Source organism: Anomaloglossus baeobatrachus, chromosome 6 (genome assembly GCF_048569485.1).
Source record: "Anomaloglossus baeobatrachus isolate aAnoBae1 chromosome 6, aAnoBae1.hap1, whole genome shotgun sequence".
Taxonomy (NCBI): Eukaryota; Metazoa; Chordata; class Amphibia; order Anura; family Aromobatidae; genus Anomaloglossus; species Anomaloglossus baeobatrachus.
The window spans coordinates 581,378,190-581,405,453 of NC_134358.1; the positions used below are offsets into that span (position 1 = coordinate 581,378,190).

The 27,264-nt window shown below is 49.9% G+C and overlaps 2 protein-coding genes across 8 annotated transcripts in view; one reads left to right on the forward strand and one right to left on the reverse strand.

Annotated features, from left to right (window-relative positions):
* Nucleotides 1–27,264, reverse strand: part of LOC142243730 (uncharacterized) — a 1,240,762-nt gene that overhangs the window by 923,466 nt on the left and 290,032 nt on the right. The window lies entirely within an intron of this gene.
* Nucleotides 1–27,264, forward strand: part of LOC142243729 (arf-GAP with GTPase, ANK repeat and PH domain-containing protein 3-like) — a 367,370-nt gene that overhangs the window by 231,883 nt on the left and 108,223 nt on the right. For both annotated transcript variants that reach the window (XM_075315925.1, XM_075315926.1), the window contains exon 9: nt 5,086–5,178. In XM_075315925.1, coding sequence (XP_075172040.1) covers nt 5,086–5,178 — 93 coding nt within the window. The remainder of the gene's footprint in view (nt 1–5,085; nt 5,179–27,264) is intronic.

Consider the following 27,264-nt stretch of genomic DNA (forward strand, 5'->3'; position numbering starts at 1 on the left):
GTCACAGTATGAGAGTGTCTTACATTTTGTAGGTCACCGTGTGAGAGTCTCTTACAGTTTGTAGGTCACAGTGTGAGTCTCTTGTATTTTATGGGTCACAGTGTGAGAATCTCTTACATTTTGTAGGTCACAGTATGAGAGTGTCTTACATTTTGTAGGTCACAGTGTGAGAGTCTCTTACATTTTGTAGGTCACAGTGTGAGAGTCTCTTACAGTTTGTAGGTCACAGTGTGAGAGTCTCTTACAGTTTGTAGGTCACAGTGTGAGAGTCTCTTACAGTTTGTAGGTCACAGTGTGAGAGTCTTACATTTTGTAGGTCACAGTGTGAGAGTCTCTTACATTTTATGGGTCACAGTGTGAGAGTCTTACATTTTGTAGGTCACAGTGTGAGTGTCTTATATTTTGTAGGTCACAGTGTGAGAGTCTTACAGTTTGTAGGTCACAGTGTGAGAGTCTTACATTTTATAGGTCACAGTGGGAGTCTCTTGTATTTTATGGGTCACAGTGTGAGAGTCTCTTACATTTTGTAGGTCACAGTGTGAGAGTCTCTTACAGTTTGTAGGTCACAGTGTGAGAGTCTTACAGTTTGTAGGTCACAGTGTGAGAGTCTTACATTTTGTAGGTCACAGTGTGAGAGTGTCTTACATTTTGTAGGTCACAGTGTGAGAGTCTCTTACATTTTATGGGTCACAGTGTGAGAGTCTTACATTTTGTAGGTCACAGTGTGAGTGTCTTACATTTTGTAGGTCACAGTGTGAGAGTGTCTTACATTTTGTAGGTCACAGTGTGAGAGTGTCTTACATTTTGTAGGTCACAGTGTGAGAGTCTTACATTTTGTAGGTCACAGTGTGAGAGTGTCTTACATTTTGTAGGTCACAGTGTGAGTGTCTTACATTTTGTAGGTCACAGTGTGAGAGTGTCTTATATTTTGTAGGTCACAGTGTGAGAGTCTTACAGTTTGTAGGTCACAGTATGAGTTTTACATTTTATAGGTCACAGTGGGAGTCTCTTGTATTTTATGGGTCACAGTGTGAGAGTCTCTTACAGTTTGTAGGTCACAGTATGAGAGTGTCTTACATTTTGTAGGTCACAGTGTGAGAGTCTTACAGTTTGTAGGTCACAGTGTGAGAGTCTTACATTTTGTAGGTCACAGTGTGAGAGTCTCTTACATTTTGTAGGTCACAGTGTGTGAGTCTCTTACATTTTATGGGTCACAGTGTGAGTGTCTTACATTTTGTAGGTCACAGTGTGAGAGTGTCTTACATTTTGTAGGTCACAGTGTGAGAGTCTCTTACATTTTGTAGGTCACAGTGTGAGAGTCTCTTGTATTTTATGGGTCACAGTGTGAGAGTCTCTTACAGTTTGTAGGTCACAGTGTGAGTGTCTTACATTTTGTAGGTCACAGTGTGAGAGTCTCTTACATTTTGTAGGTCACAGTGTGAGTGTCTTGTATTTTATGGGTCACAGTGTGAGTGTCTTATATTTTGTAGGTCACAGTGTGAGTGTCTTACAGTTTGTAGGTCACAGTGTGAGTGTCTTACATTTTGTAGGTCACAGTGTGAGAGTCTTACATTTTATGGGTCACAGTGTGAGTGTCTTACATTTTGTAGGTCACAGTGTGAGAGTGTCTTACATTTTGTAGGTCACAGTGTGAGAGTCTCTTACATTTTGTAGGTCACAGTGTGAGAGTCTCTTGTATTTTATGGGTCACAGTGTGAGTGTCTTACATTTTGTAGGTTACAGTGTGAGAGTCTCTTACAGTTTGTAGGTCACAGTGTGAGTGTCTTACATTTTGTAGGTCACAGTGTGAGAGTCTTGTATTTTATGGGTCACAGTGTGAGTGTCTTATATTTTGTAGGTCACAGTGTGAGTGTCTTACAGTTTGTAGGTCACAGTGTGAGTGTCTTGTATTTTATGGGTCACAGTGTGAGTGTCTTACATTTTGTAGGTCACAGTGTGAGAGTCTTACATTTTATGGGTCACAGTGTGAGTGTCTTACATTTTGTAGGTCACAGTGTGAGTCTTACATTTTGTAGGTCACAGTGTGAGAGTCTTACATTTTATGGGTCACAGTGTGAGAGTCTCTTACAGTTTGTAGGTCACAGTGTGAGTGTCTTGTATTTTATGGGTCACAGTGTGAGTGTCTTACATTTTGTAGGTCACAGTGTGAGAGTCTTACATTTTGTAGGTCACAGTGTGAGAGTCTTACATTTTATAGGTCACAGTGTGAGAGTCTTACATTTTGTAGGTCACAGTGTGAGAGTCTCTTGTATTTTATGGGTCACAGTGTGAGAGTCTTAGATTTTGTAGGTCACAGTGTGAGAGTCTCTTGTATTTTATGGGTCACAGTGTGAGAGTCTTACATTTTGTAGGTCACAGTGTGAGAGTCTCTTGTATTTTGTAGGTCACAGTGTGAGAGTCTTACATTTTGTAGGTCACAGTGTGAGTGTCTTGTATTTTATGGGTCACAGTGTGAGTGTCTTGTATTTTATGGGTCACAGTGAGTGTCTTGCATTTTATGGGTCACAGTGAGAGAGTCTCTTACATTTTGTAGGTCACAGTGTGAGAGTCTCTTACAGTTTGTAGGTCACAGTGTGAGAGTCTCTTACATTTTGTAGGTCACAGTGTGAGAGTCTCTTACAGTTTGTAGGTCACAGTGTGAGAGTCTCTTACAGTTTGTAGGTCACAGTGTGAGAGTCTCTTACATTTTGTAGGTCACAGTGTGAGAGTCTCTTGTATTTTATGGGTCACAGTGTGAGAGTCTCTTACATTTTGTAGGTCACAGTGTGAGAGTCTCTTACATTTTGTAGGTCACAGTGTGAGAGTCTCTTACATTTTGTAGGTCACAGTGTGAGAGTCTCTTGTATTTTATGGGTCACAGTGTGAGAGTCTCTTACATTTTGTAGGTCACAGTGTGAGAGTCTCTTACAGTTTGTAGGTCACAGTGTGAGAGTCTCTTACAGTTTGTAGGTCACAGTGTGAGAGTCTCTTACAGTTTGTAGGTCACAGTGTGAGAGTCTCTTGTATTTTATGGGTCACAGTGTGAGAGTCTCTTACAGTTTGTAGGTCACAGTGTGAGTGTCTTACATTTTGTAGGTCACAGTGTGAGAGTCTCTTACAGTTTGTAGGTCACAGTGTGAGAGTCTCTTGTATTTTGTAGGTCACAGTGTGAGAGTCTCTTACATTTTGTAGGTCACAGTGTGAGTGTCTTACATTTTGTAGGTCACAGTGTGAGTGTCTTACATTTTGTAGGTCACAGTGTGAGAGTCTCTTACATTTTGTAGGTCACAGTGTGAGAGTCTCTTACATTTTGTAGGTCACAGTGTGAGTGTCTTGTATTTATGGGTCACAGTGAGTGTCTTGTATTTTATGGGTCACAGTGTGAGAGTCTCTTACATTTTGTAGGTCACAGTGTGAGTGTCTTGTATTTTATGGGTCACAGTGTGAGAGTCTCTTACAGTTTGTAGGTCACAGTGTGAGAGTCTCTTACAGTTTGTAGGTCACAGTGTGAGAGTCTCTTACAGTTTGTAGGTCACAGTGTGAGAGTCTCTTGTATTTTGTAGGTCACAGTGTGAGAGTCTCTTACATTTTGTAGGTCACAGTGTGAGTCTTACATTTTGTAGGTCACAGTGTGAGAGTCTCTTACATTTTGTAGGTCACAGTGTGAGTGTCTTGTATTTTATGGGTCACAGTGTGAGAGTCTCTTACAGTTTGTAGGTCACAGTGTGAGTCTTACATTTTGTAGGTCACAGTGTGAGAGTCTCTTACATTTTGTAGGTCACAGTGTGAGTGTCTTGTATTTTATGGGTCACAGTGTGAGAGTCTCTTACATTTTGTAGGTCACAGTGTGAGTCTTACATTTTGTAGGTCACAGTGTGAGAGTCTCTTACATTTTGTAGGTCACAGTGTGAGTGTCTTGTATTTTATGGGTCACAGTGTGAGAGTCTCTTACAGTTTGTAGGTCACAGTGTGAGAGTTTCCTCACTTAGTCCTTTTCTCTGCTGGAACATTTCCCCTTTTCTAGACTGGGACGTTTCAGAGGCTTCCGCTGGCTCCCCTGCCGCCTCCTCAGAGTCGTGTATCTGTTCTCCGCAAGTACCTGACTGCTCACTCTACCAACTGTCCCTGAGTGGTGGCCTTACCCCCATTCTTCCTCCTTTTTGTGGGGTAGTGACTGAACGGAATTATACGGGACACCCTTTTTCCTCCTCCTCCTCCGTGCCTGGGCAGGGGGCGCTGAGTGCTGGGGACCTTCTCAGTTGGACAGCTGCTTTCTACCCTGCAGCCTGCACGGACCTACCTTTTCCTGGATAAGACATGGAGATTTGGATGTGGGGTTTTTCATGGAACTCCCCAGCTGCCTGTTCCTTCTCTGATTGACATGCTGCTGTTTTTTCCTGTCTGAATGTATTCCTCGTGCTGTGTACCTCCATGGGAAGCAGTTTTCTGGAGCCAGCGGATTGTAAATGTACTATTGTACTCCTTCTTTTTTTGCTCTTACACTTGATTCAGAATTCCACCTGTACATATGGAGCTCCATCGTGGACTCACAACTGTCTCTGATGCTGTTTTGTACCTGATTCCTTCTCTTTTTTTTTTCTTTTTTTTTCTTGGTTTTGTTCTGGTGACGTCTGTAACTAAATAAACTGGTTGGAATGAGCTGTTTGCCTGTGTTGTCCCCTTCATGCATGTTGACATTTCACGCCTGTCTCCATGCAGGATTCCTGCTGCCGCACAGGATAGGCAGGGGCGGGGTTACTGAAGTTCTGCGTGGGCGGGTGCTCCTCTGCTTTGGGTGTGTGTGTACATTCCCCTGTGTGAGTGTCTCTCGTTAATGTCTGTGATGTTTTTTTGTTCTTGGTCACCCTTTTCACCCCTGTTTGGATGCCGTTTGAGCAGGCACCCCCAGTAATCCTTAAAAACCTGTATGGCACCCCCTAGTACTTTCCTTAAGAAAACTTGTATCTTGGTTGTGTGTTGTAACCCATCCCCCTCACACCTCCGCAGAGCATGATAGCGTATGTGCGCGCACCGTTCTCCCTCCTGTACCATTGTAATGTGCCCCTGTATCTTGTTCTCTTCCAGTCTCGGAGGGGCGCAGAGGTGGACAGAGAGAAGAGGGCCCCGGATTGTAAATCTGAGAGTGTTGGCAGTGGAAGAGCCATTCCTATCAAACAGGTGGGGCCCCCTCTGAACAGGGAGCTTGTGTGGAAGAGTGGGGTGCTTGTTGTGGGGGCTGTAGTAGAGAGGGCAGGCAGCTCATTGCTATCCCGCAGCGCCAGCCGGAATCCCGTCTATGTCACTGCGCACTCGCTGTGTGTGTTGCTCCTTGTGTGCTAGGTCTATGCTTTATACATCTCCACACTGCTTTGTGTTTAAGTATCGCTCATGCTCTGTGTGTGATAGGAAAGGAGAGGTTAACCCTTGTATCAGCTGGAACAGCACTATGTGATTTATCCAAATGTACCAAGATGTGGACATTGCACTCACGTACACCACTTACCCTCATATATACAGTGTACCCCATATTTATACTGCCCACCTCCATTATTATACTACACTCGCCCCATAGTTATACTGCCCACCTCCATTATTATACTACACTCGCCCCAGTTATACCCAGGGAGGGATAGAAGATGAACCTCTCTGTTCTGTGGTCACTTTATAATAGTCATTTGCAGACGTCGATCTGGTCCCGGCGATTTTCATGCCGTACATCTGGGCAGGCCACACTCTTTCACATTCAGATTACAAAATTAAACTTGGGCTTTCCTTATATGTCTGTGGTGACAGGGAAGAAATCTTGAAAAAATATGGTTTGCCTCTTTTTATTTAGTTCCAGCCTTGCATGGATGTAGTCTCCACAGTACAGTGCTTTTTGTCATCTTACAGTGCTGTGTGCCCTTGGTAAGTGTGCAGTGCTCCTAAAATTACAGTGCTGTTCTTCCCTGGGGTAGAGGGCTGTGCTTCCCTGGGGTAGAGGGCTGTGCTTCCCTGGGGAAGAGGGCTGTGCGTCCCTGGGGTAGAGGGCTGTGCTTCCCTGGGGTAGAGGGCTGTGCTTCCCTGGGGAAGAGGGCTGTGCTTCCCTGGGGAAGAGGGCTGTGCGTCCCTGGGGTAGAGGGCTGTGCTTCCCTGGGGTAGAGGGCTGTGCTTCCCTGGGGTAGAGGGCTGTGCTTCCCTGGGGAAGAGGGCTGTGCTTCCCTGGGGAAGAGGGCTGTGCTTCCCTGGGGAAGAGGGCTGTGCTTCCCTGGGGAAGAGGGCTGTGCTTCCCTGGGGAAGAGGGCTGTGCTTCCCTGGGGAAGAGGGCTGTGCTTCCCTGGGGAAGAGGGCTGTGCTTCCCTGGGGAAGAGGGCTGTGCTTCCCTGGGGAAGAGGGCTGTGCTTCCCTGGGGAAGAGGGCTGTGCGTCCCTGGGGTAGAGGGCTGTGCGTCCCTGGGGAAGAGGGCTGTGCTTCCCTGGGGAAGAGGGCTGTGCGTCCCTGGGGTAGAGGGCTGTGCGTCCCTGTGGTAGAGGGCTGTGCTTCCCTGGGGAAGAGGGCTGTGCGTCCCTGGGGTAGAGGGCTGTGCGTCCCTGGGGAAGAGGGCTGTGCGTCCCTGGGGTAGAGGGCTGTGCGTCCCTGTGGTAGAGGGCTGTGCTTCCCTGGGGAAGAGGGCTGTGCGTCCCTGGGGTAGAGGGCTGTGCGTCCCTGGGGTAGAGGGCTGTGCTTCCCTGGGGAAGAGGGCTGTGCTTCCCTGGGGTAGAGGGCAGTGCTCCTAAAATTACAGTGCTGTTCTTCCCTGGGGTAGAGGGCTGTGCTTCCCTGGGGTAGAGGGCTGTGCTTCCCTAGGGAAGAGGGCTGTGCTTCCCTGGGGTAGAGGGCTGTGCTTCCCTGTGGTAGAGGGCTGTGCGTCCCTGGGGTAGAGGGCTGTGCTTCCCTGGGGAAGAGGGCTGTGCTTCCCTGGGGTAGAGGGCAGTGCTCCTAAAATTACAGTGCTGTTCTTCCCTGGGGTAGAGGGCTGTGCTTCCCTGGGGTAGAGGGCTGTGCTTCCCTAGGGAAGAGGGCTGTGCTTCCCTGGGGTAGAGGGCTGTGCTTCCCTAGGGAAGAGGGCTGTGCTTCCCTGGGGTAGAGGGCTGTGCTTCCCTGGGGAAGAGGGCTGTGCGTCCCTGGGGTAGAGGGCTGTGCGTTCCTGGGGTAGAGGGCTGTGCGTCCCTGGGGTAGAGGGCTGTGCTTCCCTGGGGAAGAGGGCAGTGCTTCCCTGGGGAAGAGGGCTGTGCTTCCCTGGGGTAGAGGGCTGTGCTTCCCTAGGGAAGAGGGCTGTGCTTCCCTGGGGAAGAGGGCTGTGCTTCCCTGGGGAAGAGGGCTGTGCGTCCCTGGGGTAGAGGGCTGTGCTTCCCTAGGGAAGAGGGCTGTGCTTCCCTAGGGAAGAGGGCTGTGCTTCCCTGGGGAAGAGGGCTTTGCTTCCCTGGGGAAGAGGGCTGTGCGTCCCTGGGGTAGAGGGCTGTGCTTCCCTGGGGAAGAGGGCTGTGCTTCCCTGGGGTAGAGGGCAGTGCTCCTAAAATTACAGTGCTGTTCTTCCCTGGGGTAGAGGGCTGTGCTTCCCTGGGGTAGAGGGCTGTGCTTCCCTAGGGAAGAGGGCTGTGCTTCCCTGGGGTAGAGGGCTGTGCTTCCCTAGGGAAGAGGGCTGTGCTTCCCTGGGGTAGAGGGCTGTGCGTCCCTGGGGTAGAGGGCTGTGCGTCCCTGGGGTAGAGGGCTGTGCGTCCCTGGGGTAGAGGGCTGTGCTTCCCTGGGGAAGAGGGCTGTGCTTCCCTGGGGTAGAGGGCTGTGCTTCCCTGGGGAAGAGGGCTGTGCTTCCCTGGGGAAGAGGGCTGTGCTTCCCTGGGGAAGAGGGCTGTGCTTCCCTGGGGAAGAGGGCTGTGCTTCCCTGGGGAAGAGGGCTGTGCGTCCCTGGGGAAGAGGGCTGTGCGTCCCTGGGGTAGAGGGCTGTGCGTCCCTGGGGTAGAGGGCTGTGCTTCCCTGGGGAAGAGGGCTGTGCTTCCCTGGGGTAGAGGGCAGTGCTCCTAAAATTACAGTGCTGTTCTTCCCTGGGGTAGAGGGCTGTGCTTCCCTGGGGTAGAGGGCTGTGCTTCCCTAGGGAAGAGGGCTGTGCTTCCCTGGGGTAGAGGGCTGTGCTTCCCTGGGGAAGAGGGCTGTGCGTCCCTGGGGTAGAGGGCTGTGCTTCCCTGGGGAAGAGGGCAGTGCTTCCCTGGGGAAGAGGGCTGTGCTTCCCTGGGGAAGAGGGCTGTGCGTCCCTGGGGAAGAGGGCTGTGCGTCCCTGGGGTAGAGGGCTGTGCTTCCCTGGGGAAGAGGGCAGTGCTTCCCTGGGGAAGAGGGCTGTGCGTCCCTGGGGTAGAGGGCTGTGCGTCCCTGGGGTAGAGGGCTGTGCGTCCCTGGGGAAGAGGGCTGTGCGTCCCTGGGGTAGAGGGCTTGTGCGTCCCTGGGGTAGAGGGCTTGTGCGTCCCTGGGGTAGAGGGCTGTGCTTCCCTGGGGTAGAGGGCTGTGCTTCCCTGGGGAAGAGGGCTGTGCTTCCCTGGGGTAGAGGGCTGTGCTTCCCTGGGGAAGAGGGCTGTGCGTCCCTGGGGAAGAGGGCTGTGCGTCCCTGGGGTAGAGGGCTGTGCGTCCCTGGGGAAGAGGGCTGTGCTTCCCTGGGGTAGAGGGCTGTGCTTCCCTGGGGTAGAGGGCTGTTCTTCCCTGGGGTAGAGGGCTGTGCTTCCCTGGGGTAGAGGGCTGTGCTTCCCTGGGGTAGAGGGCTGTGCTTCCCTGGGGAAGAGGGCTGTGCGTCCCTGGGGTAGAGGGCTGTGCGTCCCTGGGGTAGAGGGCTGTGCTTCCCTGGGGAAGAGGGCTGTGCTTCCCTGGGGTAGAGGGCTGTGCTTCCCTGGGGTAGAGGGCTGTGCTTCCCTGGGGTAGAGGGCTTGTGCGTCCCTGGGGTAGAGGGCTGTGCGTCCCTGGGGTAGAGGGCTGTGCTTCCCTGGGGTAGAGGGCTGTGCGTCCCTGGGGTAGAGGGCTGTGCGTCCCTGTGGTAGAGGGCTGTGCTTCCCTAGGGAAGAGGGCTGTGCTTCCCTAGGGAAGAGGGCTGTGCTTCCCTAGGGAAGAGGGCTGTGCTTCCCTGGGGAAGAGGGCTTTGCTTCCCTGGGGAAGAGGGCTGTGCGTCCCTGGGGAAGAGGGCTGTGCTTCCCTAGGGAAGAGGGCTGTGCGTCCCAGGGGTAGAGGGCTGTGCGTCCCTGGGGTAGAGGGCTGTGCGTCCCTGGGGTAGAGGGCTGTGCGTCCCTGGGGTAGAGGGCTGTGCGTCCCTGGGGTAGAGGGCTGTGCGTCCCTGGGGTAGAGGGCTGTGCGTCCCTGGGGTAGAGGGCTGTGCGTCCCTGGGGTAGAGGGCTGTGCGTCCCTGGGGTAGAGGGCTGTGCGTCCCTGGGGTAGAGGGCTGTGCGTCCCTGGGGTAGAGGGCTGTGCGTCCCTGGGGTAGAGGGCTGTGCGTCCCTGGGGTAGAGGGCTGTGCGTCCCTGGGGTAGAGGGCTGTGCGTCCCTGGGGAAGAGGGCTGTGCGTCCCTGGGGTAGAGGGCTGTGCGTCCCTGGGGTAGAGGGCTGTGCGTCCCTGGGGTAGAGGGCTGTGCGTCCCTGGGGTAGAGGGCTGTGCGTCCCTGGGGTAGACTGCTGATGTGGCATGTGTGAACATACCAGTCAACAGGCAGCCTGATAACGGGCAGGGTCAGCATGCTTCTACCATATATTGCCATTCTTCAGCTCTTCAGTATTTCTTCTTGTATTGGGCTTGCTGAGATAATATGGCTTCTCTGGATGTGTCCTCTGGGGCGTATGATGAAGGGTGGGGAGAGGCTCGCTCCATGTAATGGGGAATATGGAGCAAAGAATAGACCATAAAAGACTAGAAGGCGGTTATCCGATATGGAACCCTTCTATCTGGCCGGATATAAAGGCTTCAGTCAGCAAATTGCCTAAGATGTCCTGTGAGGGCCTGATTGTAGCGCAGTAACTGAATTTTGAGGTACGTGACTAGATGAATATTGGGGTCACACATCCCTGGAGAAATGAAGAAAAAGCAAAGCATTGCTCGAAGAGTACACCCCATTATAGCTGACTCTGCACTCATCGCACTGGTCAACATGATTTACCATTTAATGGCGATTCCAGTAGGATTTCACCTTCTGAATTCAAATCCACTTATTCCATGACACATTACATGTGAAAAGGGGTATAAATAATAGAGCAAGTACAATAATCATGAAGAATACAAAGCACAGACAAATACAGGAGGCGAGAGGATCCTGCCCCAGAGGGCTCACAGTCTACAGGGGAGGGGTGAGGGTATAGGAGGCGAGAGGACCCTGCCCGCGAGGGCTCACAGTCTACAGGGGAGGGGTGAGGGTATAGGAGGCGAGAGGACCCTGCCCCAGAGGGCTCACAGTCTGCAGGGGAGGGGTGAGGGTATAGGAGGCGAGAGGACCCTGCCCGCGAGGGCTCACAGTCTACAGGGGATGGGTGAGGGTATAGGAGGAGAGAGGACCCTGCCCCAGAGGGCTCACAGTCTACAAGGGATGGGTGAGGGTATAGGAGGCGAGAGGACCCTGCCCGCGAGGGCTCACAGTCTACAGGGGATGGGTGAGGGTATAGGAGGAGAGAGGACCCTGCCCCAGAGGGCTCACAGTCTACAAGGGATGGGTGAGGGTATAGGAGGCGAGAGGACCCTGCCCGCGAGGGCTCACAGTCTACAGGGGATGGGTGAGGGTATAGGAGGCGAGAGGACCCTGCCCGCGAGGGCTCACAGTCTACAGGGGATGGGTGAGGGTATAGGAGGCGAGAGGATCCTGCCCCAGAGGGCTCACGGTCTACAGGGGAGGGGTGAGGGTATAGGAGGCGAGAGGACCCTGCCCGCGAGGGCTCACAGTCTGCAGGGGAGGGGTGAGGGTATAGGAGGTGAGAGGATCCTGCCCCATAGGGCTCACAGTCTACAGGGGAGGGGTGAGGGTATAGGAGGCGAGAGGACCCTGCCCGCGAGGGCTCACAGTCTGCAGGGGAGGGGTGAGGATATAGGAGGTGAGAGGATCCTGCCCCAGAGGGCTCACAGTCTACAGGGGAGGGGTGAGGGTATAGGAGGCGAGAGGACCCTGCCCGCGAGGGCTCACAGTCTACAGGGGATGGGTGAGGGTATAGGAGGAGAGAGGATCCTGCCCCAGAGGGCTCACAGTCTACAGGGGAGGGGTGTGGGTATAGGAGGAGAGAGGATCCTGCCCCAGAGGGCTCACAATCTACAGGAGAGGGGTGTGGGTATAGGAGGAGAGAGGATCCTGCCCCAGAGGGCTCACAGTCTACAGGGGAGGGGTGAGGGTATAGGAGGAGAGAGGACCCTGCCCCAGAGGGCTCACAGTCTACAAGGGATGGGTGAGGGTATAGGAGGAGAGAGAGGACCCTGCCTCAGAGGGCTCACAGTCTACAAGGGATGGGTGAGGGTATAGGAGGAGAGAGGACCCTGCCCCAGAGGGCTCACAGTCTACAGGGGATGGGTGAGGGTATAGGAGGAGAGAGGACCCTGCCCCAGAGGGCTCACAGTCTACAGGGGAGTGGTGAGGGTATAGGAGGAGAGAGGACCCTGCCCGCGAGGGCTCACAGTCTACAGGGAATGGGTGAGGGTATAGGAGGAGAGAGGACCCTGCCCCAGAGGGCTCACAGTCTACAGGGGAGTGGTGAGGGTATAGGAGGAGAGAGGACCCTGCCCGCGAGGGCTCACAGTCTACAGGGAATGGGTGAGGGTACAGGAGATGAGAAGACCCTGCCCGTGAGGCTCACAGTCTACAGGAGAAGAGAGGACCCTGCCTGAGAGGCTCACAGTCTACAGGAGAAGAGAGGATCCTGCCCGAGAGGCTCACAGTCTACAGAAGAAAAGACCCTGCCCGAGAGGCTCACAATCCATCTTCTGTAGGTAGAGAGCCCAGAGTGAGATGCCAGTGAGTCTGTCAGCACAAGTGTTTGTTCTTCTGTCCACCTAAAGTGTTTTCTTTTTCTCCTATTTTACTACTTTTTTTTTAGATTTTTTATATATATATATATATATATATATATATAAAATATGTGTGTGTGTGTGTATATAATACATTTTTCAATAATGACAACAAAGTGTTTCAATCATCCAGACAATTTCTTGTTACAGTTGTTTCCCTCCGCTCTCTATAAAGACACATCTGCAGGTTTTTCCCTCCACTTTCTATACAGACACATCTGCAGGTTTTCCCCTCCACTCTCTACACAGACACATCTGCAGGTTTTTCCCTCCGCTCTCTATACAGACACATCTGCAGGTTTTTCCCTCCGCTCTCTATACAGACACATCTGCAGGTTTTTCCCTCCGCTCTCTATACAGACACATCTGCAGGTTTTTCCCTCCGCTCTCTATACAGACACATCTGCAGGTTTTTCCCTCCGCTCTCTATACCAGGGGTGGGGAACCTTTTTTCTGCCGGGGGCCATTTGGAAATTTCTACCAACCTTCAGGGGCCGCACAAAATTATCAACTTGAAAATTACCCTAATATATTTGGTCAAACAATTAACTCACTGTGGGGCTGGAGCTTGTACTCTTTGGTGCAGCTGTAATATTAGGCGATATTGATCTTTTTGCTTTTCACAACTGCTTTTCCAGGTTTGAGTTGGCTGGGACTGCTGTATATACATCACAGGGGAGGGTTGGGAGGAATATAGATCACTGGGAAGGCTGGGGGCATAGACATCACTGGGGGGTACATACATCACTGGGGGATACATACAGTGAGGTCCAGAAATATTTGGACAGTGACACAAGTTTTGTTATTTTAGCTGTTTACAAAAACATGTTCAGAAATACAATTCTATATATAATATGGGCTGAAAGTGCACACTCCCAGCTGCAATATGAGAGTTTTCACATCCAAATCGGAGAAAGGGTTTAGGAATCATAGCTCTGTAATGCATAGCCTCCTCTTTTTCAAGGGACCAAAAGTAATTGGACAAGGGACTCTAAGGGCTGCAATTAACTCTGAAGGCATCTCCCTCATTAACCTGTAATCAATGAAGTAGTTAAAAGGTCTGGGGTTGATTACAGGTGTGTGGTTTTGCATTTGGAAGCTGTTGCTGTGACCAGACAACATGCGGTCTAAGGAACTCTCAATTGAGGTGAAGCAGAACATCCTGAGGCTGAAAAAAAAGAAAAAATCCATCAGAGAGATAGCAGACATGCTTGGAGTAGCAAAATCAACAGTCGGGTACATTCTGAGAAAAAAGGAATTGACTGGTGAGCTTGGGAACTCAAAAAGGCCTGGGCGTCCACGGATGACAACAGTGGTGGATGATCGCCGCATACTTTCTTTGGTGAAGAAGAACCCGTTCACAACATCAACTGAAGTCCAGAACACTCTCAGTGAAGTAGGTGTATCTGTCTCTAAGTCACCAGTAAAGAGAAGACTCCATGAAAGTAAATACAAAGGGTTCACATCTAGATGCAAACCATTCATCAATTCCAAAAATAGACAGGCCAGAGTTACATTTGCTGAAAAACACCTCATGAAGCCAGCTCAGTTCTGGAAAAGTATTCTATGGACAGATGAGACCAAGATCAACCTGTACCAGAATGATGGGAAGAAAAAAGTGTGGAGAAGAAAGGGAACGGCACATGATCCAAGGCACACCACATCCTCTGTAAAACATGGTGGAGGCAACGTGATGGCATGGGCATGCATGGCTTTCAATGGCACTGGGTCACTTGTGTTTATTGATGACATAACAGCAGACAAGAGTAGCCGGATGAATTCTGAAGTGTACCGGGATATACTTTCAGCCCAGATTCAGCCAAATGCCGCAAAGTTGATCGGACGGCGCTTCATAGTACAGATGGACAATGACCCCAAGCATACAGCCAAAGCTACCCAGGAGTTCATGAGTGCAAAAAAGTGGAACATTCTGCAATGGTCAAGTCAATCACCAGATCTTAACCCAATTGAGCATGCATTTCACTTGCTCAAATCCAGACTTAAGACGGAAAGACCCACAAACAAGCAAGACCTGAAGGCTGCGGCTGTAAAGACCTGGCAAAGCATTAAGAAGGAGGAAACCCAGCGTTTGGTGATGTCCATGGGTTCCAGACTTAAGGCAGTGATTGCCTCCAAAGGATTCGCAACAAAATATTGAAAATAAAAATATTTTGTTTGGGTTTGGTTTATTTGTCCAATTACTTTTGACCTCCTAAAATGTGGAGTGTTTGTAAAGAAATGTGACAATTCCTACAATTTCTATCAGATATTTTTGTTCAAACCTTCAAATTAAACGTTACAATCTGCACTTGAATTCTGTTGTAGAGGTTTCATTTCAAATCCAATGTGGTGGCATGCAGAGCCCAACTTGCCAAAATTGTGTCACTGGCCAAAGATTTCTGGACCTAACTGTACATCATTGATGGGGAGCACAAACATAGCTGGGGGGGCATAAACATTGCTGGGAAGGACTGGGCGGAATATACATCACTAGTGAAGCAGCAGGGCATAGACGTCACTGGGGGGTATATACACATCACTGGGTTACACAGACATAGCTGGGAGGCACAAACATTGCTGGGGTTATATAAATAGCCGGGGGCAAACAGCCCTGGAGGATGCCGGAGGGACACAGAGAGCCCTGGGGGCACAGAGAATGATGGGAGAGGCTGGAGGCACAGACAAATCAGGGGGACGCTGGGGGCACAGATGGCACAGAGATGGATGGGAAAGGCTGAAGGCACAGACAGAACTGGGAGAGGCTACGGGCACAGATATCATTGGGGAGACTGGGGGGGCACAGATCACTGGGGAGACTAGGGGGGTACAGATCATTAGGGGGGCATAGATCACTGGGGAGACTGGGGGGCACATATCACTGGGGAGCACAGATCACTGGGGAGACTGGGGGGCACATATCACTGGGGAGCACAGATCACTGGGGAGACTGGGGGGCAAAGATCACTGGGGAGACGGGGGGGACACAGAACACTGGGAGGGGTCACAGATCACTGGGGAGACTGGGGGGAGGCACAGAACACTTGGGGGGCACAAATCACTGGGGAGAAAGAGGGGCACAGAGCACTGGAGGTACAGAGCGCTGGGGGCACAGGCAGACCCGGATGAGCTTGGAGGTAGTTAGAGAACTGGGGGAGGCTGGGATCACTGAGCGCTGGAGGTGGCTGCGGGCACGGAGAGCTCTGCCGCCGGGCACAGAGAGGAGCAGCCGCCGCCGGGCACAGAGGAGCAGCCGCCTTCGCCGCTGGGCACAGGGAGCCGCCGCTGCTGGGCACAGAGCGCTGCCCGGCACAGTAAGACCTGGGAGATGATTGGCAGTCAATCCTCTCCTTTTGATTTTAGCGCTCCTCACACCGACCCCACCTACAAAGTACGTCCTCACGTAGGCAGTGCCAGCGTGGGGACGTAGTCTTTCAGGTATAGGAAATGCAGCGTTGAGCATTGAACGCGCTGTGTGGGGTTTTAAAGGGCCAGCAGCAAGTAAGATGCGGCTGCTGCCCCAGCACTGCAGGCCCCGGGAATCAGCCCGGGGGCCGCAGAAAAAGTCGTCGCAGGCCGCATACGGCCCGCGGGCCGGAGGTTCCCCACCCCTGCTCTATACAGACACATCTGCAGGTTTTCACCCCTGCTCTCTATACAGACACATCTGCAGGTTTTTCCCTCCGCTCTCTATACAGACACATCTGCAGGTTTTTCCCTCCGCTCTCTATACAGACACATCTGCAGGTTTTCACCTCCGCTCTCTACACAGACACATTTGTAGGTTTTTCCCTCCGCTCTCTATACAGACACATCTGCAGGTTTTTCCCTCCGCTCTCTGTACAGACACATCTGCAGGTTTTTCCCTCCGCTCTCTATACAGACACATCTGCAGATATGTCTGTATAGAGAGCAGGGGGGAAAACCTGCAGATGTGTCCGTATAGAGAGCGGGGGGGAACAACCTGCAGATGTGTCTGTATAAAGAGTGGATGTAAACTTTTGGTGTCATGTACAGTACAGACCAAATTCAAAGAATTTTCTTTATTTTCATGACTCTGAAAATTGTAGAGTCACATTGAAGCCATCAAAACTATGAAGTAACACATGTGGAATGAAATATTTAACAAAAAAGTGTGAAACAACTGAAAATCTGTCTTATATTCTAGGTTCTTCAGAGTAGCCACCTTTTGCTGTGATTACTGCTTTGCACACTGTTGGCATTCTCTTGATGAGGTTCAAGAGGTAGTCACCGGAAATGGTTTTCCAACCGTCTTGAAGCAGTTCCCAGAGATGCTTAGCGCTTGTTGGCCCTTTTGCCTTCACTCTGCGGTCCAGCTCACCCCAAACCATCTGGATTGGGTTCAGGTCTGGTGACTGTGGAGGCCAGGTCATCTGGCGTAGCCCCCATCACTCTCCTTCTTAGTCAGATAGCCCTTACACAGCCTGGAGGAGTGTTTGGGGTCATTGTCCTGTTGAAAAAGAAATGATGGTCCAACTAAACGCAAACCGGATGGAATAGCACGCCGCTGCAAGATGCTGTGGTAGCCATGCTGGTTCAGTATGCCTTCAATTTGAATAAATCCCCAACAGTGTCATCAGCAAAGCCACTCCACACCATCACACCTCCTCCTCCATGCTTCACGGTGGGAACCAGCCATGTAGAGTCCATCCGTTCACCTTTTCTGCATCACACAAAGACACGGTGGTTGGATCCAAAGATCTCAAATTTGGACTCATCAGACCAAAGCACAGATTTCCACTGGTCTAATGTCCATTCCTTGTGTTCTTTAGCCCAAACAAGTCTCTTCTGCTTGTTGCCTGTCCTTAGCAGTGGTTTCCTAGCAGCTATTTTACCATGAAGGCCTGCTGCACAAAGTCTCCTCTTAACAGTTGTTCTAGTGATGTGTGTGCTGCTAGAACTCTGTGTGGCATTGACCTGGTCTCTAATCTGAGCTGCTGTTAACCTGCGATTTCTGAGGCTGGTGACTCGGATAAACTTATCCTCCGCAGCAGAGCTGACTTTTGTTCTTCCTTTCCTGGGGCGGTCCTCATGTGAGACAGTTTCTTTGTAGTGTTTGATGGTTTTTGCCACTGCACTTGGGGACACTTTCAAAGTTTTCCCAAATTTTCGGACTGACTGACCTTCATTTCTTAAAGTAATGATGGCCACTCGTTTCTCTTTACTCATCTGCTTTTTTCTTGCCGTAATACAAATTCTAACAGTCTATTCAGTAGGACTATCAGCTGTATCCACCAGACTTCTGCACAACACAACTGATGGTCCCAACCCCATTTATAAGGCAAGAAATCCCACTTATTAAACCTGTAGAGCTGTAGGGGGAAAAAGCGCAATAGGGTCTTACCCGGTATGAGGGTAGAGAGACAGAAAGAGGTACACTCACCTGGTAGGGTTGTGCAAGTCACAACTCCTTATGATCGCATGTGAGTGCCTTTTTGTGGTTTAGCAGCGGCCCCGGAATGCAGTATATAAAATATAGGTCAGGTAAAGAGAAAACCGGTTTAAATGCCGCGCTAAAAACCACTGATGCTGTAGATGAAAAAGATTTCCTTTATTTCATAATTCTACGCGTTTCAGAGACATCTCCGTCTGTTTCCTCAGGAAAATAAATCATATGATTTATTTCCTGAGGAAGGAGACGGAGATGTCTCTGAAACGCGTAGAATTATGAAATAAAGGAAATCTTTTTCATCTACAGCATCAGTGGTTTTTAGCGCGGCATTTAAACCGGTTTTCTCTTTACCTGACCTATATTTTATACACTTATTAAACCTGACAGGGCGCTCCTGTGAAGTGAATACCATTTCCGGTGACTACCTCTTGAAGCTCCTCAAGAGAATGCCAAGAGTGTGCAAAGCAGTAATCAAAGCACAAGGCGGCGACTGTGAAGAACCTACAATATACGACATATTATCAGTTGTTTCACCCTTTTTTGTTAAGTATTTCATTCCACATTCATAGTTTTGATGCCTTCAATGTGAATCTACAATTTTCAGAGTCATGAAAATAAAGAAAACTCTTTGAATGAGAAGGTGTGTCCAAACCTTTGGTCTGTACTGTATAAGCGTGTGGTGAAGCGACGTTCTAGAGTCCCAGACACAAGGTTACGTCGCTGTAATCGAGTTCTGAGCGTTATTTTGGGTGTACCGTTGGCGATCTGGTGGTCGGCAGCACATATCTGCTGTTTACTGTTAGGCTTCTTACTGGTTGGGAAAATGGTTCACGTCATATGTCGTTTGCTACTTCTGCTTAATGAACATTAAAGGAATTGCATCTAAACAAAATATTCAGGTAATTGCCTCATTTGTCACCTGCAATGAGGCCTGTTCCATAGTGACGAGCTTACCCTGAGAAGGAAGCACAGAATGTGAGATGTGATCCTCTCACCTTCCAAGCAAGTTGTTCGTGAGAACCTCACTCCTCCTCTCTAGAAGATCTGAGCCACCTTCTCGGTGACGTGGACTTGGCTAAACAATATCACAGCTTCTAAGTTTCAGGCTGAAAGAAAGGAATCTGCTCCCGAAGAGGTGAGAATGTGCAGGTCTCGTAGCCCCAGAGGAGTCCCAGAAATGTTGAAGAAAAGGTGCAGCTTTATGTAGTAATGTTCCTCTGTTATGGAGACCTTGGTGGCAATTCTTCAGAGACTTCTCACAGGTCACTTTGAAGGCTGCTCTTTGTCAGAACAGTAATAACCTCCCGTCAATACGTGCTGACACGAGAGATATGAGAATATGGAAAGTAACACTGGAATATCTGGAGACTGGGAGATGATGGCTTCATTGCTGGATCCCAGGTGCCCTCAATTCTGCTGTGTCTTGTGTGAATGCGATGGAAGTCTCACTATACTCGAGAACGATGGCCTAAACATGAATCTCGTGTTCCTGGACAAAAAAGTGTCAAATGTCCTGAAAAAGTAGATTTCTCTCCCCTGCGTATTCACCTAGGATTGAGGAAACCATTCGTAAGAGCGACTGATGAAGATTCTGCTGCAGTCATACATTTCATATCCAAATCTCCCAAAATGATTGATGTGAAGCCGGAAGAAGCATTTCTATGTGGCCACAAGTAAGATAACTTCAGGACCTGATAAATCCATTGCACAAAGCTGCCCGGCCGCCCTTCACGTGTGTCCTTTACTCGCACCACGAGGTGACCATCATGAGGAGCGTTTCTATGATGGAGTGTAGACCCTAGTCTGGCAGCGACTATTGCTGGACCATGAAGGAGACTTGAAGCCAAATAGTCCCATAAATCATCAGCAGACGCTCTAGGTAAGCTGTATGTCATATAATGCTGACCACGGAACTATTGTGTAATATTTCCAGAAAAAATGTGTGGCACTGAAAGACCTGCCCAATAGAAGAAAGATCTGACCGCACATTCACATTCAGAGCAAAAAAACAGATTTCAATCCAGTTAATTTTGTTTTTGTAAAAGGAAAAAACAGTTTTTTGGTTTTTTTTGTTGACCAATGTCCAGTGTAGTCTGAATCCTCTGCATGTCCGGAGGATCCGGCACCTCCAAGTGTTTCCATGTGTAATGGGAAGAAACCTACATATGATACTGTGCACCATACACAGGCAAATGTGCCACAAGGGCTCTACAAGGGCCACCTCCGGCTGAGTGGACCCGCTGTCCCTTACTCGGGTAGGGTTTGGATCACTGCTTAGCAATATTTTATTATCAGTAGCACCAGACTTTGCAGTTCCTCCTCAATATTGATCAGTGACCTCCGCCACTCCTCATTATTAACCTTTCACTGCACTACTGATCCTCATTATTGGCCCAGGCTGATCCTCATTATTGACCCTTGAGCCCAAGCTGATCCTCATTATTGCCCCCTCAGCCAAGGCTGATCCTAAATATTGCCCCCTCGGCCAAGGCTGATCCTCATTATTGCCCCCTGAGCCCAAGCTGATCCTCATTATTGACCCCTGAGTCCAGGCTGATCCTCATTATTGCCCCCTCGGCCACGGCTGATCCTCATTATTGGCCCCTGAGTCCACAGCTGATCCTCATTATTGTCCCCTGAGTCCACAGCTGATCCTCATTATTGGCCCCTGAGTTCACAGCTGATCCTCATTATTGTCCCCTGAGTCCACGGCTGATCCTCATTATTGGCCCCTGAGTCCACAGCTGATCCTCATTATTGTCCCCTGAGTCCACAGCTGATCCTCATTATTGGCCCCTGAGTTCACAGCTGATCCGCATTATTGTCCCCTGAGTCCACAGCTGATCCTCATTATTGTCCCCTGAGTCCACAGCTGATCCTCATTATTGGCCCCTGAGTTCACAGCTGATCCGCATTATTGTCCCCTGAGTCAACAGCTGATCCTCATTATTGTCCCCTGAGTCCACAGCTGATCCTCACTATTGTCCCTTGAGTCCACAGCTGATCCTCACTATTGTCCCTTGAGTCCACAGCTGATCGTCACTATTGTCCCTTGAGTCCACAGCTGATCCTCACTATTGTCCCTTGAGTCCACAGCTGATCCTCATTATTGTCACCTGAGTCCACAGCTGATCCTCATTATTGTCACCTGAGTCCACAGCTGATCCTCATTATTGTCCCCTGAGTCCACAGCTGATCCTCATTATTGTCCCCTGAGTCCACAGCTGATCCTCATTATTGTCCCCTGAGTCCACAGCTGATCCTCATTATTGTCCCCTGAGTCCACAGCTGATCCTCACTATTGTCCCTTGAGTCCACAGCTGATCCTCACTATTGTCCCCTGAGTCCACAGCTGATCCTCATTATTGTCCCCTGAGTCCACAGCTGATCCTCATTATTGTCCCCTGAGTCCACAGCTGATCCGCATTATTGGCCCCTGAGTCCACAGCTGATCCTCATTATTGTCCCCTGAGTCCACAGCTGATCCTCATTATTGTCCCCTGAGTCCACAGCTGATCCTCATTATTGTCCCCTGAGTTCACAGCTGATCCTCATTATTGTCCCCTGAGTTCACAGCTGATCCTCATTATTGTCCCCTGAGTCCACAGCTGATCCTCACTATTGTCCCTTGAGTCCACAGCTGATCCGCATTATTGTCCCCTGAGTCCACAGCTGATCCTCATTATTGTCTCCTGAGTCCACAGCTGATCCTCACTATTGTCCCCTGAGTCCACAGCTGATCCTCATTATTGTCCCCTGAGTTCACAGCTGATCCTCACTATTGTCCCCTGAGTCCACAGCTGATCCTCATTATTGTCCCCTGAGTCCACAGCTGATCCTCATTATTGGCCCCTGAGTTCACAGCTGATCCTCATTATTGTCCCCTGAGTCCACAGCTGATCCTCACTATTGTCCCCTGAGTTCACAGCTGATCCTCACTATTGTCCCCTGAGTCCACAGCTGATCCTCATTATTGTCCCCTGAGTCCACAGCTGATCCTCATTATTGTCCCCTGAGTCCACAGCTGATCCTCATTATTGTCCCCTGAGTCCACAGCTGATCCTCATTATTGTCCCCTGAGTACACAGCTGATCCGCATTATTGTCCCCTGAGTCCACAGCTGATCCTCATTATTGTCCCCTGAGTCCACAACTGATCCTCATTATTGTCCCCTGAGTCCACAGCTGATCCTCATTATTGTCCCCTGAGTCCACAGCTGATCCTCATTATTGTCCCCTGAGTCCACAGCTGATCCGCATTATCGGCCCCTGAGTCCACAGCTGATCCTCATTATTGTCCCCTGAGTTCACAGCTGATCCGCATTATTGGCCCCTGAGTCCACAGCTGATCCTCACTATTGTCCCCTGAGTCCACAGCTGATCCTCACTATTGTCCCCTGAGTTCACAGCTGATCCGCATTATTGGCCCCTGAGTCCACAGCTGATCCGCATTATTGTCCCCTGAGTCCACAACTGATCCTCACTATTGTCCCCTGAGTCCACAGCTGATCCTCATTATTGTCCCCTGAGTCCACAGCTGATCCTCATTATTGTCCCCTGAGTCCACAGCTGATCCTCATTATTGTCCCCTGAGTCCGCAGCTGATCCTCATTATTGGCCCCTGAGTTCACAGCTGATCCTCACTATTGTCCCCTGAGTTCACAGCTAATCCTCATTATTGTCCCCTGAGTCCACGGCTGATCCTCACTATTGTCCCCTGAGTCCGCAGCTGATCCTCATTATTGGCCCCTGAGTTCACAGCTGATCCTCACTATTGTCCCCTGAGTTCACAGCTAATCCTCATTATTGTCCCCTGAGTCCACGGCTGATCCTCATTATTGTCCCCTGAGTCCACAGCTGATCCTCATTATTGTCCCCTGAGTTCACAGCTGATCCTCATTATTGTCCCCTGAGTCCACAGCTGATCCTCATTATTGTCCCCTGAGTCCACGGCTGATCCTCATTATTGTCCCCTGAGTCCACAGCTGATCCTCATTATTGTCCCGAGTCCACAGCTGATCCTCATTATTGTCCCCTGAGTTCACAGCTGATCTTCATTATTGTCCCCTGAGTCCACAGCTGATCCTCATTATTGTCCCCTGAGTCCACAGCTGATCCGCATTATTGTCCCCTGAGTCCACAGCTGATCCGCATTATTGGCCCCTGAGTCCACAGCTGATCCGCATTATTGCCCCCTGAGTCCACAGCTGATACTCATTATTGTCCCCTGAGTTCACAGCTGATCCTCATTATTGTCCCCTGAGTCCACGGCTGATCCTCATTATTGTCCCCTGAGTCCACAGCTGATCCTCATTATTGTCCCGAGTCCACAGCTGATCCTCATTATTGTCCCCTGAGTTCACAGCTGATCTTCATTATTGTCCCCTGAGTCCACAGCTGATCCGCATTATTGGCCCCTGAGTACACAGCTGATCCGCATTATTGGCCCCTGAGTCCACAGCTGATCCTCATTATTGTCCCCTGAGTCCGCAGCTGATCCTCACTATTGTCCCTTGAGTCCACAGCTGATCCTCATTATTGTCCCCTGAGTCCACAGGTGATCCTCATTATTGTCCCCTGAGTCCACAGCTGATCCTCATTATTGTCCCGAGTCCGCAGCTGATCCGCATTATTGTCCCCTGAGTCCACAGCTGATCCTCACTATTGTCCCCTGAGTCCACAGCTGATCCTCATTATTGTCCCTTGAGTCCACAGCTGATCCGCATTATTGGCCCCTGAGTCCACAGCTGATCTGCATTATTGGCCCCTGAGTCCACAGCTGATCCGCATTATTGGCCCCTGAGTCCACAGCTGATCCGCATTATTGGCCCCTGAGTCCACAGCTGATCCGCATTATTGGCCCCTGAGTCCACAGCTGATCCGCATTATTGGCCCCTGAGTCCACAGCTGATCCGCATTATTGTCCCCTGAGTCCGCAGCTGATCCTCATTATTGTCCCGAGTCCGCAGCTGATCAGCATTATTGGCCCCTGAGTCCGCAGCTGATCCTCACTATTGTCCCCTGAGTCCACAGCTGATCCCCACTACTGTCCCCTGAGTCCGCAGCTGATCCTCACTATTGTCCCCTGAGTCCGCAGCTGATCCTCACTATTGTCCCCTGAGTCCGCAGCTGATCCTCACTATTGTCCCCTGAGTCCACAGCTGATCCTCATTATTGTCCCCTGAGTCCGCAGCTGATCCTCACTATTGTCCCCTGAGTCCGCAGCTGATCCTCACTATTGTCGCCTGAGTCCGCAGCTGATCCTCACTATTGTCGCCTGAGTCCGCAGCTGATCCTCACTATTGTCCCCTGAGTCCGCAGCTGATCCTCACTATTGTCCCCTGAGTCCGCAGCTGATCCTCACTATTGTCCCCTGAATCCGCAGCTGATCCTCACTACTGTCCCCTGAGTCCGCAGCTGATCCCCACTACTGTCCCCTGAGTCCGCAGCTGATCCTCACTATTGTCCCCTGAGTCCGCAGCTGATCCCCACTACTGTCCCCTGAGTCCGCAGCTGATCCCCACTATTGTCCCCTGAGTCCGCAGCTGATCCTCATTATTGGCCCCTGAGTCCACAGCTGATCCTCACTATTGTCCCCTGAGTCCGCAGCTGATCCTCACTATTGTCCCCTGAGTCCGCAGCTGATCCTCACTATTGTCCCCTGAGTCCGCAGCTGATCCTCATTATTGTCCCCTGAGTCCGCAGCTGATCCTCACTATTGTCCCCTGAGTCCGCAGCTGATCCTCATTATTGTCCCCTGAGTCCGCAGCTGATCCTAGTTATTTGCCCCTGAGTCCAAATCTGATCCATATTATTGGCCCCTGAATCCACAGCTGACCCTCATTATTAGCCCCAGTGTCCACAGCTGATCTACATTCTTGGGTCCTGCGTAGACAGGGTCGAACCCGCAGATGTTTGGGTTCAGTGGGTCCAGCCCGACTTAAATCTCTGGTTCAGGACTGAACTTGAACTCGAACACCGAACCCCATATAAGTCTAAAGGACCCGAACTTAGGTGTTATAAAATGCTGTTAGTAAGGGCTAGGGTCCAGCAAAGGAAGCCCAACTGGGTTTAAAGCAGGTCAGTTACGAGGGTTGCTGATAAGTCTTTGGCTTTACCCAGAAAGAAACGAGATAGGATGATGAAACTTTCCACTTATTGCACATACTCTCCACTAATGACAACACACTTCTTACATCGGTATTCCAAGATCTGTAAGACTAGCAAAAAGAAGGATTTCGGTTGTGCCTGAAACCAGGCATCCGTAGCAGCCATGGCATCAGAAATGGTGTGACATTTGGTACCTTGTGGTGCTTCTTCAGGTTTGGAAACAGATGATAGTCAGAGGGAGCTATGTGAATAAGGTGGGTGGTCACCAGCTGGAAGCCCGGCTCTGACAGTTTTGTTGTGGTCACTTGTGCCGTGTGAATGGAGGTGTTGTCTTGCAGGAACAAGATTCCTTTTGACAGCTTGCAAAGCCTTTTGGCCTTCAGAGCTGCCTTCAATTGGTCCAAAAGTTCAATGTAATACCTTATTCAATGTAATACCTTTGAAGGTAGTCCACTAGCAGCACACCCTCCTTATCCCAGAACACAGACGCCATCACCTTAGTGGCTTATTATTGCACCCTGAACTTCTTTGGACGAGGAGAGCCACTGTGCCTCCATTCTTTTGACTGCTCCTTGTTTTCAGGGTCATACAAATAAATCCAGGTCTCATCCATAGTGGCCAGTTGCTCCAGGAAGTTCTTAGTCCGGAAATGCTGACAAATGGACCGGGAATTTGTCACTCGCTGCTTCTCTGATCTGTTGTCAGACATTTGGGGACCCACTTTGCAGAAGCTTCCTCATGTCCAAATGTTCATGGATAATGACACAAACACGCTCCCGGGAAATCCCCATGATGTCTGCTATTGCTTTTGCTGTAATTGGTGCATTCTCCAGTATGAGGTTGTGCACAGCAGCAACGATCTCCGGAACAACCACCACTCTCGGGCGTCCAGGACGTTCCTCATTATTGCTGCTGAAGTGGCCCTTATTACATTTGGCAACCCAGTTCTTAACTGTGGAATATGAAGGTCCTTGATGATCCCCCAATGTCTGCGACATATCACCATGAATATCCGCCGCGGACTTTCCTTGTAGAAACAAGAATTTTATCACTCATCTGCTCTCAGTTGTGTGAATATCGCATTACACTCCGCCATTTTGTTTTCCTGCATGCGTACAACACTGTTACCATGAGCAACAAACACAAAATTTTGAAAACCTATATTAGACACCTAAGGCTTTCACATGATGTAACATTCGTTACCATAAAAACAAAAAAAAATCACAAAGCCAAAGACTTATCAGCAGCCCCTCGTATACTTAAGGAGTTTCTGCATGGCTGTCACAGTGTTTCCGGGTCTACTCATTAAAGCTTATGAATATTCACTGCTTCTCGCACCCACCCTCTGTGACAGCATCTGTGATTGGTTGCAATAATTAGAAGCTGTAAAGAGAAATCGCACAAGTAGGGTCTTATCTAATTAGAAATAAAAGAGAAAACACTCAGAGAGGCTCACCTCGTGTGGTTGTTCCAATTCACAACCACCATAAATGCTTGTAGGCCGCTGCAGAACCTACGTGGAGATGAGTAAATGGAAAAGAAGAAAGGGTTAATCTCCTGCGCTGCCACACAGTCCAGACAATGTAGATCAAATATGATTCATTGATCAATGCGTTTCAAAGCCCCCAGAGGCTTCTTCATCAGGACAATCATATACAGTTAATGAGTAATAATGAGAAATGACAGGGAAAAGTATTGAACACATTTACTGAAATGTATTTAATACTTTGTAGAAAAGCCTTTGTTGGTGATGAAGCATCCAGTCACCACCTGTATGGAGACATTAGTCGCTTGCATCGATCAGGTGGATTTTGGCCCATTCCTCCACACAAACACTCTTCACAGCCTGCAGGTCTCGGCTTCTTCTATGAACTCTGAGCCTTACTCCATCCATACATTTTCTCGTGGATTCCGCTCCGGAGCTGTATGTGATTGTCCTGATGAAGAAGCCTCTGAGGGCTTTGAAACGCATTGACCAATGAATCATATTTGATCTACATCATCTGGGCTGTGTGGCAGCGCAGCAGATTAACCCTTTCTTCATTTCCTGTGATTGATTGCAGTCAGACTGCTGATGTTTGTGATTGATTGCCCTCACACTAACTATCTGTGTCCGAAGTGGAGTATAAAAATAAATAATTTGAAAAAATGGCTTAGGCCCCCCACAGTTTTGATACCCAGCCAAAGCAGACAGCTGGGGTCTGGTATTCTCTGGCTGGGGAGGCCCATGGTTATTGGGCCTCTCCAGCCTAAATATAACATCCCGCAGCCACCCAGAATTTTTGCATCCATTAGATATACCAATTCTGGCGCTTACATGGCTCATCCCAATTGCCCTGGAGAGGTGGCAATCAGGGTTATATAAAGGGTTAATGACAACTGTGATTTGTTAAAAAATCACAGCTGTCATTTATCAGAGGTTAGTAATGGCGAGGGGTCTATGAGACCCCACCCATTGCTAATAGTGTAAGTAAAACGACAGAGTAGAATGTACAGGAACACTACAGGGGGACAGAGCAGCACGTACAAGAACATTAGAAAGGCAGTTGCCATTAGTTGTTAGATTTTTTTTCCCCTTTAATTTTATGAATTTGAGTACGAGGAGGATTAGGCTCTTTTAAGACTTATTGTGAGTTGATGGGTTCATTATTAGCTACTCTGTGGATGGTGGTGCGTTCTCTATCCCATCCATGATTCTCGTCATGCTTTGCCACCCTCTG